General features: G+C 42.0%; 1 protein-coding gene and 1 pseudogene across 1 annotated transcript in view; both read right to left on the bottom strand.

Annotated features, from left to right (window-relative positions):
* NOX3 (NADPH oxidase 3) overlaps positions 1-12245 on the bottom strand; it is a 57884-nt gene extending 45639 nt beyond the window's left edge. Inside the window, exons 1-5 of the mRNA XM_036871936.1 lie at positions 12198-12245; positions 11484-11579; positions 11256-11366; positions 10173-10257; positions 1689-1834 (exon numbers count right to left, since the gene is read on the bottom strand). Of these exons, the coding sequence (XP_036727831.1) occupies positions 1689-1834; positions 10173-10257; positions 11256-11366; positions 11484-11579; positions 12198-12245 (486 nt within the window). The remainder of the gene's footprint in view (positions 1-1688; positions 1835-10172; positions 10258-11255; positions 11367-11483; positions 11580-12197) is intronic.
* A 2901-nt stretch (positions 12246-15146) lies between these two features.
* LOC118905444 lies at positions 15147-16116 on the bottom strand (annotated as a pseudogene).
* Between the last annotated feature and the right edge of the window lie 759 nt (positions 16117-16875).

Raw genomic sequence — 16875 nt, 5'->3', positions numbered from 1 at the left:
TTGAGACAACAATGAGCTCAGCGAACTCACACTATATCTTTTGTCAGTAAAATCTCATTAATTTGGGCTGCTTTGAGATCTTAAGGTAATTTGGACAGGGACTTCTCTGTTGTTTATTTTTTCTTCATAGAGCAAAGAGTGGAAATAAAATTGAAAGGGGTATGTGTAAAACATTTTAAAGACTTTTTTCAAGTGTACTCAGGCATTTTAGAGATCCCTTTACATCATATGACGTGCTAATTACAAATCATTCATCTTTGCTTATTAAAGCAAATCCTCACTTCTCGCTTGTCACGACATATTTATAGACTGGTTTCAGTTGCAATGATTCTCTTAAACAATTCCACTGTGTCTCTTTAGAAATACTCTGTAATGTACACATTGTGTTACTGATACCCATCTTTCTCTAAATATCCCAAATTAGAGGGTTTCCTGAACTTAATTAGTACCTAGATAGTATATTGCTTCTAAAATTACGAAATAACCATATAGGGAGTAGCTTAATCATCTTGTTAAATTGCTTTAAAAATATTTATAATAAGTGCTATTTATTACATAGTCTCTTCAAAATGTTGAGATTTATTCTCGGGTGTGTATTGCAATGAATTTTCCGGAGCCTTAGTGGGGAAAAGAGTTAACCCCAGTAGATGCCCAGACAAATCCTGCAGCTCAAATGAGTGCACCAAAGGCATTGCATTCCCACAAGCTTAGGGCATCTGTAGCTTCTAATTGTTGTCAGCTAAGAAAATGTAGCTCTACTTGATCAGTGGCCTGCTTTTCAAAATCATCTTAAGCTAATTAGAGGACATGACATGGAAGAATTTCCCCAAAAAGAGACTTTGAATTTTGCTTCTTCAAATAAGGCTGCGTGGGCAAAAGGGTCACTTAAAGGGATGGCCCAGATGGTAGTGGAGAAATTTCCATCCTGGAGAGTATTGTCTTGGGGCTCTTCTTGGGCAATACAGATTTTTGAGCTTCGTTAACATGCTGGATACATATTCCAATATAGTAGGTAGTACATAGCAAAAGTTTAAATCAATCAGGAAGAGAGAGGTAGAGGGTGGATTAAAGGAGAGAAATGTCTTAATCTTTACAGGTGGATTTCTGTGGCTACACTTTGGGTATTCTTTTTGTTTCCCACATGGGCACACAGCTAATTAGCATTAATGACGTCACTGGCCATGCGGGTCTTATTCTGGAATTAGCTGCTTTGCCCAGCATCAGATTTGCCAAACTAGCTAGTCACCTGTGTGCCAAAAATGACACAGGAGAAGGGATCCAGAAAACAATTTGCAAACTGAAAATGAAGACATCCAATTCCTCCTGCCTGAATTTAGATGGCACTTCACATTCTTTATGATTCTAACATAGGCAAAAAAAAATCTAATCATGAGCTACTTGAAAAAATTTAAATGTTAGGGTTTTAACAGGTTATTGCATTTCTTGTTTAGGTGTATTTACTATTTTTTGCTATAAACTAATTAAGTGGCATCGGTTTTTCTTCTTGTTCATAACTTCTCAGCAACACTGATGGCAGAAGAAAATAACTTTTTTTAAAAGGTGAAACTGATGTTAGCATTTGGCATAAAAACCTCTCTAGCTTTTTGTTTCACTAAAAGCTTTTGAAATACAGTATTCCTGAAGAATTTGGGGGATGAGGAGCTAGGTGGCATGCAAGGAGAACTCACTGTGTGGAAGGTCCGGATGGGGTTGAGGTAGGTCTCATCTGGGGTGTTGCCAAGTTTGGAAAGTGCGGCTGCAAGTCCCTCTGCTTCCGGCGACTGGCTCCAGTGGTAGTGTTCCAGGTTACACAAATGCGCCAAGATGTGGATGGCTACGGGCCGGGGATGACATGGGACATGCACCATGTGGATTTCTTCCTTGGTAGTTACTCAGAAACTCAGTGCCTATTTGGTCAAGTTTCTCTGTTCTGGTTTTTGTAATATCTAAGGAAGAGTAATCTGTGCATCTTTCCCAGTGTCTTGAATGGAATGAATCAAATACTTCTGAAGATATTGTATGATTCACAACATTCATTTTAATTATATTCACATAAATTAAATTTCAATTCACCATAATTTAATTATAAACATATAATCATTCTGGACCTGGAATAGGTATTATGATATACAAGCTAATTTCATATATATATATATGTATTCCATCCTATACACGCGCGCACACACACGCACACACACACACGCACACACACACACCTTCTTTCCCAAGAAATAAGAAAGCATTTTTTTAGAATACTGTGCATCATGCACACTAATATATATGCATACGACACACGTTATAGATACCAGAGGAGACAGTGTTTTTGTTCTCTTTCAGACTTTATATTTTTTATTCTTACTTTATACAATTTAGTGTACATGTATATATATACCTACATGTACACATACACACATATACTTGCATGTGTTATTCCTAGTAGACTGAAATAAGCCAGTATTTATGGAACTAAGCCTCTCTGTATATTCTTAAGAAGAAAATTCAGCTTTCTAAATCTGGGAATTGGTGATGTCTAAATTCCAAATGAAGAGAAGAAGCTCAGAACACAGCATCATCCAGCCTAAGAAGTCTGTGCTCGATGCTACTCTTCCCTGTCTTCTGAAATCTGTGGGGAAGCCAGCAGTCACAACATCCAGACAAAGACATCCTGAGTCTTTTCCTACCAATGGAAGCCCTGCTGGGTGGCCAGTTGATACTTGCCATTGGGATCAGATTCAAGTGTGAAATGAGAATTCATTACCCAGAGTACAGATAATTTCCCAGTTGATATGTTTTTCTTTTTTTCCTGCACCCACAGTGAAAAGCAGCAGAGGCTACTACTATTATAAATCTCTACAGTTGTGGGTGAATTCTGGGGTCCTCCATGGCTGTAAGTTGTGGCTTGAGGTATGGGGAGTGAGGGAAAAAGGAACAGCAGAAAGTTCTGTGAATATCGGTGGCATTTGATTCCTGTGGTCCCAGTATCAGATACATTTAGAAATGACATCTTCTATTTAGCCTCTTCTCTCTGCTACCTGAGTTTCTTTGAGCAGAGCCATTCCCTATTCTGCCCTGCAAAGTAGTCCTCACGCTTTAAGACCCAATTCAAAAGTTGTCTTCTCAAGCATTCTTCGATTCCACAAGCACGGATGTCATACCTTGATGACATTTCCCAGATATTACGGTTCTGAGTATTTATTTATACCTGCGTTTCTTGATGGACTTTGACCCCTCAAGACTTGTTCATCTTGAAACCTCAACACCTGGCACATGCTTAGCACTTAGTAATGATTTGCAGAGTGACCATAAGATTACAGAAAGGGAGAAAGGTCCAGGGAGTCAATCTGCGTACAACATTGTTGGAGTAGTGTTTTCCTTGCTAATACGTGTTTTAGCACATTTTTCTACAGCCTTTTAGTTAGAAATCAATGCAAATATACTTTTGGTTGAAGCTCACTTAAGAAGGCAAAGCACATTATAGTGTTTCTGAGTCTGTGCTGTTGACTGTCTCCCTACGGGTTTGGTGAGGTTAGCACCCAAGGGGCAGTGTCTTTCCTCGTTATGTTCCATTTGTTACTATATGCAGCCACATCTACGAAGAGGCTGCCTTGTTTGGTCTTAGCGTCCACAGAGCTAGAAAAGCTTACCCGGCAGCAGTCTCTTGCAATATGCTGTATATAAAATAGGAACTATTTGCTAAATTGAACATAAACATTGTCCAGTATTTTTAATTGCTGTTTTCTGGTAAGTATCTTAAAGTTTTGAAAAAAACAGGTAATATTTTTCATAGCTAATATATATTGAATACTTACTATACTGCAAACACTGTTATAAATTCTTTAGGCATATGATCTCATGTAATCCTCAGGTATTAATCTTATTCCCACTTTACAGACCAGTATATAACAAGTTAAGAGACCTGTAGTCCATTAATGGCAAAGGTAGGATAAAACCCTGTTTGCTTGATTCCAGGGCCCCATCTTTTGACCTTTAAGTTATACTGCTTCTTTTCACTAATCAATAATTGTTTTACCCTTACAGTTTACTGAAAATGAATTTCTCCTAAGGGCTTAGCTAGACTCTTTGAATGGCTCACTTGGTGTCTTTAATCTAGAGTCAAATAGCTCCGAAGACTGATGACTGACCATGACCTTTGGAGTCCTCTTTGTAGGTGGGTGTAAATACTCCTTTTACATTATATCCCTTTACCCTCACTCCTCTGCTCCTAGCTTTCTTCAATTCTCCCTTTGTGGACTAAAGCACACCAGAGAGCAGCTGTTCCCATTTTACAGAAATAGATACTGAGCTTCAAGCAAAAAATTAAGCGATGTATTTACCATTACATAATCCACATGTGATGGTCAGAAATGGAACACAGGATAAATTCTAGGTCTTTTATAGTCTACGTTCTACAACATCTTTCTCCCATGTAATGAGTTGTTGATCACAATCTATTTTCTGTTAGGTTGATTTCCACATGAGAATTTGACACTGATAAACTAAATTTAAGTACATTTATTGAATGAGCAAAGATATTGAACTCTTTATTTATTCTTCTTGCCAGGTTTCCCATAACAGAGCTGAAGAAACTAATGAAGTAGTATAATAAAACCCAAGATGCTTTGCAAGAGGTAGCTCCTGAGGGAATATATTGAAAATCATTCTTTCCAGTTTTTTTATGTACTTTAAAATTCATGTCTTAAATGTTCCTTTGCTCCAGCTACCTCCATTTTGTTTTCTTTTCACAGGTAGAAAATAAAAAGTAGAATATCTTATTTTACTTATCTCAGGAATTCTCAGAGAGGATACTGCTTGTGCCCATTTTGTTTGTCTAAATGTTTTATTTCCTCTTAGATCAGACCCTAATTTTACTGTGATCTTGGCTTGGAACCAAAGGTATCCCAGCTACCAAATCCAGGACTGTTGGGACTTGATAGATACCAGGAGAGATACTGATTTTGTTCTTTTTCAGACATTGTATTTCCTATTCTTCCCTTTATACATTTGAGTTATTTTAATATGAATAGCCATGCTATATTTACAGTGACGGTTGCTTCAAGTATGTGATGAAATAGTGATATGGTTTTATTTTCCTCTTTCTTAGTCATCAAAATCATATCATGTTACTAGATTTGATATGAGCAAGTAGGAGAAACAATACTGAAGAGGATACTTCTCAGTTACTTAACTTCTTTCAGTCCTTGTTTTCTCATCTGTAAAATGTGTGGATTGGACTAAACCTTGACGTCTAGGCTCCCTTCCAGCTGTCTGGCTCCTGTGTCTCTATCTGAAGTTAACTGGGAGTATTTGTCATCTAAAAGGGAGCTGTAGTCCAATATGAGAGCAATGCAAACATGAAACTTATGTTTTAATATGTTTTCAAAATCAACACTGTCTCAAAGGGGTTTCTTAAGTCTTACGGCAAATCCAGTGTCACCAGCTACACAGGTTCCTTCTTCCTGGTGCCTCTGGGGACTTTCTGCCAAAGCCCTTGGAAGAGCCCAAGGTATGCATTTCCAGATCCCACCTTAATGCCAGACGAAAAGATGCTGTGACTGGGTCTTCCCACAATTTTATTTTCTTACCAAAGTACTTTTACAGTTAAAAGAGAGCCGCAATCTTAGACACACTACAGATGCACATTTAATTGGTGTGTGAACTTCTGAGTTCACATAAGGAGACTTTATTGAAGAGTGAACAAAAAAACCATAAAGGCTACAATTAGAGCCAGTTGCCCTGAGAAAGTTGCTTTCCCTTCTTTCTTTCCTTCTTTTTCTTTTTCAGGAGATCAAAGGGAGTGTAATTGAGGGAGAATCTTGGAAGTGTGGTCAGTTCTTGCTACCTTTCTGCCTGCCTGTCAGTGATAACAGTCATTCTGGAGTTAGTCACCTCCTAATTAAGCAGCTTTTAGAAAGAAGGACGCTGGGACAAATCCTGGCTGCGTTTCTTGATTCTGCATTTCAGAATCTGGCCCCAAACTTCCAAATTTGTGGTCTGACTTCTGCAAGAAGACACATATTCTCTGGCTTCCTGTGCATGCCACTCGTTTGTAAATCACATTAAATCATGTTAGGCAGGACGGGGTAGAGAGCCTCCTTGGAGCTCCCCGTGCCTCAAGCAGAACTAGTAGCCATTCCTTTGGGATCAAGTCCTGAAGAGTTTGGGCCTCTGGGACTGTTCTCTGTGGTGAGGCCTCCAAATCACTTTTTCTTAGCACCCCGATTCTGAGGTCGTTTCTCTCAACCTGTCTGTGTTGTGTTTCTTGAGGTTGAATCGGCAACTCATCGGGAGCTACACGTGGGTCACTGTCTACCCCGGAACCTGGCAGATGCAAGCTGCAGAATTTGCCAGAGAGAGAGCTGCCTTGGTCACTATTCACAGACCCCTTGAAGGAAGCTCGGGCTCAAAGTACTACTATTCAATTGGAAGTGTCTTCAAGGTCTACTGTGGACCAGAGAGCCCAGAAAGATCTGCATTAATAACGGAGAAGCTGCGAAACTATGATTTTTATACCAGTGAGGTTATAGGGCTCTGAAAATGATTTATTAGTGGTTGAAGAAGGTTCCAGCAGCTCTTATCATAGGCAGGCAGGCAGGAGGGCAGGAAGCCAAAGGAAGAAGGGTTCCTGTCACTGCATTTTCGGCGATGCCCTTGATTATGGATACCATTGTCCGCCTCTTCCCTCCTCCTCCCCAGCCTACTTTCACAAGGCTCTAATTACGTCCTTTAATGATTTGACCAATTAAAGCCTGCAGTTCAACTTATAGGGGAATGGATGAGAAATTAGAGGCTGGCACGTAAACCTCGATGTGGATGCACTTCTTCCAAGGTTACACACCTCTATTAAGCCAGTCGGCTATTTGAAAAGCAGCATAATGGGCGACGCTGATAAAATAAGCACGGCGACATTTTCAGCTGCTCCCAAGTGAATACACCGGAAGGACAAAATGTGAAAAGCAAAGGTATATCTATGAAACCAGGGCTTAGCATTTTTTTTTTCTAAAAGCACAGTTGCCAGCCGCGTTTTGTAGTTAATGTGAAATGTAATAATTGCTTTGTCAGGGTTTGGGAGACGCAGAGAGCCATCTCCTCACCCTCCTGCCTTTGCCTGGAATGGAAACAACCGCAGCGCTGCTGGTTGCCATGGAGGTGGGAGATGAGGAGGATCTGCTCTCAGAAGCAGTCAGACCCCGCTGGCACAGCCCCGGGAGATGTTTGGGAGCCCGGCAAACAGTGGGGACTCAAGCAGAAGAGGGCCAGAGAGAATACTTGATTCTCTCCAGGGATCTGTGAGGGAAAGGGTGAGGAGAAAGAGCTTCCTGCTTTGTCTCGTCATAGCAGAAGGCGAACTGATGATCTTGGATGACTGGCGTCATTCTGAATCTCTTCACTGCCCACTCTGTCTTTGGTCCACCCCAAACTGCTCCCGGTTCCCTGGCGACTCCCGCAACTCTCACATCTTGTCTCTTTTTCCAGTAATTCTCTTGATCTCTTTTGCCTGCTAGCTGACTTCTCTACCCATCCTCAGGTTTGACCGAATTTGTTCAGGACCTATTACGCACCGGGACCAGGAAAGCCAAGGGGCATAAGGCACAGTCGCAAATTTTAAGGTGATCAGAGTCTGAGAAATAGTACTATATGGCAGGAGGTGTGGCTGGACCCGCAGGTGAGGAGGGCCAACAGCCCAGACCTGGAGGCTCAGGGGAAAGCTGGCCAGGCAACGGGTCCTGGGTACAGCAACAACTTACCCAATGAAGAAGGAGAGGACAAGCATTTTGGACAAAGGGAATAGGAAGAGCAAAGGCACAGACTGCTCAGTGACCACCAGGAGCTAGGGAAAAGCAAAGGGGTGCGGTGAGAGGTGAGGAGGAGCGCCAGTGGGCGGGGCTTGATGAGCGGAACCTGCTGGGCGTGTTAAACTTGGATCTGATTCTCTTTGCAAGAGCAGCAGTGAATGACCTTGAAGTCTGTCGGTTTCCTAGAGGTCCACTCCTGACAAATGGTCTGCGCATCTTATAAGGATGGATAGATTGGATTATTGTTCTTTTTTTTTTTTAAATTAATTTATTAATTTATTTATTTTTGGCTGTGTTGGGTCTTCGTTTCTGTGCGAGGGCTTTCTCTAGTTGTGGCGAGCGGGGGCCACTCTTCATCGCGGTGCGTGGGTCTCTCACTGTCGTGGCCTCTCTTGTTGTGGAGCACAGGCTCCAGACGCGCAGGCTCAGTAGTTGTGGCTCACGGGCTTAGTTGTTCCGTGGCATGTGGGATCTTCCCAGACCAGGGCTCGAACCCGTGTCCCCTGCATTAGCAGGCAGATTCTCAACCACTGCGCCACCAGGGAAGCCCGGATTATTGTTCTTTTAATTCCACAGAGGAGGACATAAGGAACTTATCCGAGATCACACAACCCATCACTAGCAGGGGTATAAAATAACTTGTATCTGATTCTAGTCAACTGCTGTCCCTATGAATTATACTCCATTCTGAAAACATTACTGACTGTACCAGTTTCAGAAGGTTACAGCTCCTATCAGAGTATCTTGCACATGGGAGGGAGATATTCAGTACACATCACTGATGCAGGTATACTATTGATATATGATTCCAGATGAAGAAATATACATACCCAAAGGTTTAAGGAGAAACCTATTGCATAATACATATTTTCCTTTACTCTTTGATTTCTTTTCTGATTGTTTTGATGCTGTGGGGTTTTTTGTTCCTTCTCTCTGTAATATCTTTGTAACTTTCTCTTAGAATCCAATTCTGCCTTAAAGCTATTGCAGAGTGATCATATTCTTCCTGCCATTGTACTGTGTTTTATCTCCTCTTTTAATACAGAATTAAAGATTCTTAAGACTTTAAAGGAAGCCTAGAGATTCCTTGAATTCCTTCTCTGAAGTGCTTTTCAAGGAGCAATTTGGATTCCACTAGGACACCTCCCCCAACAGGGAACTCAGCACTCTTAGGGGACCCTCATTCTAATTTTAGACAACTTTCAAGGTCTGGCGAAGACTTCCATTTCTGAGCTGAAATCTGCTTCCCTGAGTCTTCATTCCTTCCCACATTCACTCATTCATCAAAGATTATTGGCACCTACATATACTCAGCGCTACTGCAGGCCTTGGAACACAAACATGAATTAGCCCTGTTCTTTGTCCTCCATCCCTTCGCTAGTGTTCTCTAAGACATGATGTATTTTTACGCTTAAGTCTTAACAGACTCCGAAGACCTTTTGCAAACGTTTCCTGGGTTGGTTTAATCTGGCATTGAAGACAGCCGGTAGGGAACTCTCCCCACACATCTCAGCGCACACCCAAAGTTGTGCTAATTGGCACTGGGGCACCGTCTGTCATGTCTTGTTGCTTAATTAAACCCACATTTGTTTTGAGTGTTCTTTTTACTCTGCTATTTTTTATGCATGAGAGGATAAAAACAAATGAGAAAAACAGTTTATTGTTAAATTCGTTTGGGGTAAACAGTCCTGAATCATAACTCTTTATTGTTCAGATAGCCTTTTATTTCAATGTCTTTGTTGCCCAACAAAACCACAAGCCAGTTGGTTACTGCCTGTTCCTTTCTTCCTCACCAGACTTTAACCTTGACCTTTGATGCTAATTTCTAGCGCCTTTATCTTGAATTCTCTTGTTTTCTATTCAAGAAATAGTGATAACACTTTATATACCTATAAAGCTTCATATCTTTTCAAGATCCTTTTATATCCACTAGCTCAGTACTATTCAGAACCTTGTTCACATGATCTTGCTTTTCTTTTTTCTTTTTATTGCCCATGATACCATTTGATAGTCATTTTCCTACGACTGAATGAGATTTTGAGTATAGGTCAATTTTATTTCTGATGTGAATTATAGTGACTAACAAAGTGTTCATTTTTCAAGTGGGTTTTTACCATGGTATTATCAACAAGCTTAATTATTCACAAATGAAAATGAAGTTTCATAAACTTTTCCTTGACAAATTGAAGGCTTGGTAGGGAAGACTGCATGCGTATAAATCAGAAATTTAAAAATCCATTTATGTAAGGTTTGGATGGTCAGATGGAAGGCAAAGATTTCTTTTACCTAAGGGCGAGTCTTTGGCAGGGAGGAAATAAAACTATAAAGTGAATGGGAGGTATTATAAAATTAATCAGGCAATTAATAACAAGCACTTACTTGCATTCATGGCTATCCCATAGGCAACCAGTTTGTGGAATTTGAGATTTTTGTCTAATTGCCTCCTCCATGGTCCTCTGAAGCACTAGAATAACAAAAATTAAAAGTCTTATTCAGGGAAAATCATAGCAATAACAGTGTCATAAGAGTTAAGAAAGCAAGACTCAGGCCGCCTCTAAATTACTGAAGGTGAGGCTACATGACACAAAAATTAGTGGCCATTTAATTAAACAAGCAAAATCAAATGGTTATTACTGGCTTTGCTGAAATTTCAACTCAATAAAAGTGACTGAGTCAGTAGTTGCCTGGCTATAAGCCAAAACTCTAGAATAAACCTGCTAATAATCATGCCTCAGCTAATTTAGAAAATGAAGATGGTAACCATCATCCTCAGTGACATGGTTTAAGTAGTCTATAAATTATTACTTACTACACAAAGAAAGGCTCTATATTCATCTACAACTAAATATTCATAAAATTATGAAGATGATTATATAATAAATTATGTAGTCTAGAAGGGTTATTGAAGGTCTTATTTTTCTGTACAGTGCATTATTCTGTTTGGCAGGAAACACAGGTAAGTACCCAACACGGTGAAATCTACATAATTAGGAAATGCCCCAATATGTCTGGTAGGGGCTAAAATTTACATACTAAAATCTATGTACAGTGACTGTTTTCCTGGGCTGAAAACTCAGAGAGATGCTTCTTTAGTGCATTTGGCTCATCTACTTATTTAGCTCCTTTTAATCAGAAATTGTAATAATTCAAGCTGTTATAATACTTCCATCTTCATGAGTCAGGTCAATCTTATTAGCTCTTCTTTTCCGATGAAGCAAACGCATCAGGGGAAGGTTGAGCAATGAGTCCAATGTCGTGTAGGGAGTCAATGGCAAAAGCAAAAGACAAATCAGATGTACCAATTTCAGACGTTCAGTTTTAGTCACTGTGTTCTCACTACAGAGAAACAAACCTCAATCTAACCAGGATTATTGGGAATTTCATAGTGAAGTATATCTTTATTTTCAATGACACATATTAGATCATAACAACTGAAATTATTTCAAATAATTTAGTACTCACACTACTTGTCCCTCTCATGAGTGAAAGGAGGTTTCGACTGATTGGTAATAGAATTAGCATGCAGTTAAAATTCAGGCACACTGCAGATGCTCGAGCCCAAGCCAGTGTTGACTGCCCATATATAAACACACAAGAAAGAGATACAATGAAAACAAGGAAGCCGGGGAAAACAGAATGCATTTTCTTTTCTGAAATGATAATTAATGTGTAGTCCCCAAATCTACTTACACCCAGAATAACTCGTGTATAAAGGAAAGACTCTTCCTCTTCATACCAACAGAATGTGTCAATAAACAGATATAAATTTACTCCCAGCCATGAGAGCTAGAGTAGAATGAAAAAAGAACCAATCAATACTGTCTTCAACATTTTCTTCTAGTCAAAATCACTTGGGGTTCTTGGGGTTCTTCTTTTAAAGTGAAATGAAGAGCTTCTCAATATCAACCACAATATACAGTACTTATTTCTCATAGATTAGTTTTTTTAACAGTGATCGTAATGGTAAGAAATTGTTAACTTTATAAAAAAAGATTTTAAACACATGTGGGTATATTTTAAGGAAATTAATGAAAAGTACAAAACCATCCTAATCAACATTGCTATCACGTTTTAAGTCAGTGATGTCAAGAAGGAGGAAATCTTTAAAAACAACTCAGAAAGTACTCTAGAAAAATTCCAATTTCATAGTCTAATTCAAAGCCTTCATTCGATTTAGAGAAACATTCATACATGATGCAAAAGCAAACTACTTGACTTTAAAAGTCATGACTTACATGATTCTGCAAGGGTAAATTAAATATATCTATTGAATGTTTTCTAACAAGTTTCAGTCCTTTAACCAGAGCAATACTTGAAGTTATTTCATATCGCTATACAAGTTATCCTAAGAATCAAGATAGTCAATGTATATATTTAAAGTTAAATAACAAAAATGATACTTACTACTAATATGATGGAGAGACTTTCATTCAAAATCCAGCACCCCATCATGACAGCTTTGCTCTTTTGCTGTCAGCAAATTGTTTCTTTCATTCACCTGAACCTGGACGTTGTAACCCTACCCTTAGTAAGGGCTTCCCTGCTAAGTTATTTTGTCTTTTCGTCTTAGGAAGCACCTACTGGGAGCCGCTCCTGAGGAATTTCTAATTAAGGACTTCTCGCCAAAGGCACATCTCCAAGTTGACATGCCTCCTGACCTCGGTGAAAACAAGGCAAGTCTCTGTCTAATGATTCCTTTCTTCAAAGATTTCACAAGCAAAGAAAGCTTGTTTTATTAAATTAGCCTCATGTACTTTGTACCCCATTCGTTTTCTACATGATTGCAGTCAAGATGATAATAAATCCTTATGTAAATTTGAAAAATAACCTAGCTGCTGATGGCTGGATACAGCAAAACATTTTAATAGTTTTCTCTACTTAGCTTCTTTACTTCCTTTCTCCCTCTTTGAAAAAAGCTTTTTATAGAAGACATAGAACAGCGGGTAAATAAATATAAGTTAAACAATCTTTCAGAAGATGGTGAAGAAAAAAAAAAAGGATCTTAAAAAAACAGAGATGGAAGAATTTTCATAAATTTAACATGTGGCTATGAAGAATGAAGGAGACATTTTTGTGGGATTGATGGAATAAACCCTATTTTCTTCCTAATCCCACTTGGTGCACCCATGAGGTCAGTGAGAATATTCTTTCATACCTTAGTGATCCCAGGAGTGGCTGTGCATAGGCCTGGTCCATTCTCTGACTTTGTGTAAGTTATAGTTATTAAACAGTGACTATGGTTGCTCTGGTAGGCAAACTTGGCCCACTTGAAGCAAATTTTTGGCTAGTTTTGACTCAAATATTTCATTTAAATTTTTCAGACAATTAAGATGAAAACAGGAGGAGATTTGAATAATTGCTTAAGCTTTCTGCATCTTCATACGGTGAATCTATTTAGTTGTCCTAAAAAAACTAAAACTTTGAAAAAACCTGTTGAGAATAATAATTATGAGTATTCATTGACCTAAATAATAAGAGTAATTCTAAATCCTAAATCAATAATCCAGGCACCAGGTTAAGGACTTTTCCAGTATTGTCCAATTAAATCATACACTGACTCACTCTATGAGGTAGGTTATGATAAGCCCCCTGACACAGAAGTGGAAACAGGCCTAACGAAGTAACTTGCAGTAGGGGCAGCTGGGACCTCAATCCAGTTCTCTCTGATTTTAGCATCTTCATTTTTAACCATTACCCTAAACATTTTTTTTTCCCCACAAGTACACAATTTTATTTGCTATTTTCAGGGGAAACTTAGGCATGAAGTGTAAGCTGATAAAATATGGATACTTAATTAAGTACAAAAATAAAAATATCCACTTAGAATAAACTTTAGTGAATTAAGTCTTGCTATCTCTAAATTAAAAAAAAAAAAAAAGCCACAAGCCTATGTATTATGTCAAGGTCACAGCAGGGCCCCAGGGCCCAAGAAGGGGCCGCCCACCCCTGCGGGCTCCGGGGAGGACGGGTCAGCAGGGCTAAGTGTGCCCTATAGAAAGGCTGCTATAAACCAATGAAGCCAAACATTCAGCAACATACAACAGACCTTACAAAAAGGAGGAGGTGAGTCCTAGTTGCTGCAGAACTTGGTTCATCAGGCAATATTGGCAAAGGAGAAGAGGGCACAGGCGAGAAGCCTCTGGAAGCGTTTGGAGCCAGACCTGCCTAGAAGCCCAAGGTCAGGCAGCAGAGCTGCCCTCCGAGCCAGGCCCCCCGGACTGACAGGCCGCACGACCAGCTGAGGAAGGTTTCAAAGGAATCCTAGTAGCTCCAACGTCATGTCAGGGAGCAGGGCCCGTGCAGGCTGTGTCCCCAACGCCCCAGAAATATCAGGGAGACGTGCATAGTTACACAAGAGGACTAGAGAGCCAGTGGGAAAGAGATGTTTGCAACGTGCTGTAAACGTCCGCTTTGCAACGTGACCCGGAGTCTCGGCTCCAGAAGCTGGCTGCACAGACACCCCGCCCCGACCTCCATCCCAGGCAAGACCAAGGCAGGGATGGGCGCCAGCTCGCCCGAGCCCCCGGGTGGGTCCCACGAGGCAAAACTTGTACCTCCTTTTAACTGACTTAACAGGCCAGCCCCAAAGGCAGCAGCACTTTCAAGCATTTCTAAGAAGTAAAAACACTGTGTGGTCTGTCCACACGGGGAAAGAAAAGATGCACAGGGCTCTCGCCTGGAAATGACAAATGGAGAAGCCTCGATTGTTCCGGGCCGGGTCAGGAAGGAGGCCCGGGAAGCAGTGAACACGCGGAGGCCAGGAGGAACCACCAACCCACCACATCGAGGAGGCAGAGCAGACCCCCTGCCCCGAGGACCAGGGCCTGGTGCTGCCACGGTGGCCAGCGGGCACCCAGAGCCCGGGGCCACGGCGCTGCTGCCACTGCCCACCAGTGAGGCCCAGGCTCCGTTACAGTCTGTTTATGTAGCAACAAGAACGCTGTCCTGGGCTTCCCTGGTGGCGCAGCGGTTGAGAATCTGCCTGCCAATGCAGGGGACACGGGTTCGAGCCCTGGTCTGGGAAGATCCCACATGCCGCGCAGCAACTGGGCCCGTGAGCCACAACTGTTGAGCCTGCGCGTCTGGAGCCTGTGCTCCGCAACAAGAGAGGCCGCGATGGTGAGAGGCCCGCGCACCGCGATGAAGAGTGGCCCCCGCTCGCCGCAACTAGAGAAAGCCCTCGCACACAAACGAAGACGCAACACAAACAAAAATAAAAATAAATAAATAAATTAATTAATTAAAAAAAAAAAAGAACGTTGTCCTTTCAGGGATCTTCGGTGATTAAAAGGGTCAGTCAGGAGCGCCCTGCCTCAGGCCCGAGCGGCCCTTGGCAAAACCAAGCGGAGGTCCCTATGGGGACGCCCACTCGGGCAGCAGGCCTCCTGAGTGGGGACGCCCGGCCTCGGACAGCTGGCCCCGTCCCTCACCGCCCACCTCGAGGGCACAGAAGGAGTCACACCCAGACCTCTCTCGAGAAATTGTACAAAGCAGATTTCTTCTCACAGCCAGGCTTCCTCGACATGGCGGATCGTTGCATCTTGGGAAAAGGTAAAACATTTCTAAAGCTGCGGACACTGTCTTCCTCACATCCTTCCTTGAACCCCGTTCTCGCAAAATGGTGGCCTTCTCGCCGGGCTCCCTGCTTGGGCCTGCGGGGGAGTCGTGCAGCTCCTGGGGGACCCCGCAGAGGAACCCGCCTGTTCTGCTCCCCTGTCGTTGCAGGAAGAGCCGATGCGGCTGCCCAGCTGCTCGGCCGCCCCCCGTCGGCCTGGTGGACCTGGTCTGCGGGAGCTCCGCCCCTGGACCCTGGAGCCCTCGGTGCACGTGCGTCACCCGCAGCTGTGACGTTTTGCTGTCTCCTCTAATTCTGTCCTCTGCAAGTTTTATTAGTGAGGTGATATTGTAAAATTCCGCTCCCTCTGCAAGGTCTTTGTGAATGACCGGTGTCGCAGGGTGTGCACTACGGGCCCAAACTAGGTGCGGACTCTGACCATGAAAGAGACACACCTGTTTCATCCTTGTCCGCGTCCGGGTCGAGGTGGGCCTGGCACAGACGGTGCAGGAAGGACTTCGGATCCCCGCACGACGCCTGCCGAGAGGTGCCTCGGCCGTTGAGCAGGACACGCTCCGGGGGTGACGCGCCGCGACGCAGAGCCCCGCCCCTGGCCTCCCCCGGCCACCCCAACCCCGCCCCGAGGCCAACCCCCAACCCCGCCCAGAGGCCAACCCCAACCCCGCCCCGAGGCCAACCACAACCCCCGTAGCTCGCAGCGCTTCTCCTCCAAAATCGCGGCAAACCCCACCACAGCTCCCTGAACATCTCCTTTTATGAAGTACTAATAAATGGATTTGTGCATCAAACACACTTAACATACAGTATAAATTGCATTCTTGTAATTGGACACATTTATGTCACAGGAATTAATTTAATGTAGTTAATAATTAATTGTGAATAAACACAGTCCTCCCTCAGTAAATGCAGGGGATTGGTTCGAAGACCCCCTCGCGTACCAAAATCTGCGGATGCTCAAGTCCCTTATATAAAATAGTGTAGTATTTGCATATAACCTATACTCATCACCCTGTATACTTTAAATCATCCCTAGAGTACTTAAAATACCGAATACAATGAAAATGCTAGTAAATAGTTGCCAGAGTGCATCAACTTCAAGTTTGCCTTTTGGAACTTTCTGAAATGGAAAAAAAATTCTTTTTTCAATCCGTGGTTGTTGAATCCGTGGATGTGGAGCCTGTAGGTACAGAGCACCAACTGTATCCTGTTATATGTGATTAAGTATGCCATCTATTTCTACATAATGCCGATAGGTTATAGAGAAATGAATATATGTTTCCTATTTTATTAACCATTTTCTTTTTAATTTTCTATATAGGAAGATGTCTTTGACATGTTGGAGACTTGCAGACTCAGGGGAGGAACTGTACCTTCCAGGGTTGGCTAATTCCTAGCGATAGAAAGCAACCTGCAGAGAACAGCCTTTGATATGCAAACCAATCCATCTAGAGCCCGTTCCCCAAACGTCTCCTGGATCAAACTCTCACACACCAATCTAATGTTCTT

The sequence above is a fragment of the Balaenoptera musculus genome, chromosome 12 (assembly GCF_009873245.2).
Source record: "Balaenoptera musculus isolate JJ_BM4_2016_0621 chromosome 12, mBalMus1.pri.v3, whole genome shotgun sequence".
Classification (NCBI taxonomy): Eukaryota; Metazoa; Chordata; class Mammalia; order Artiodactyla; family Balaenopteridae; genus Balaenoptera; species Balaenoptera musculus.
The sequence above is the reverse complement of the archived record's forward strand: the minus strand, read 5'-3'. Positions and strand labels throughout refer to the sequence as shown.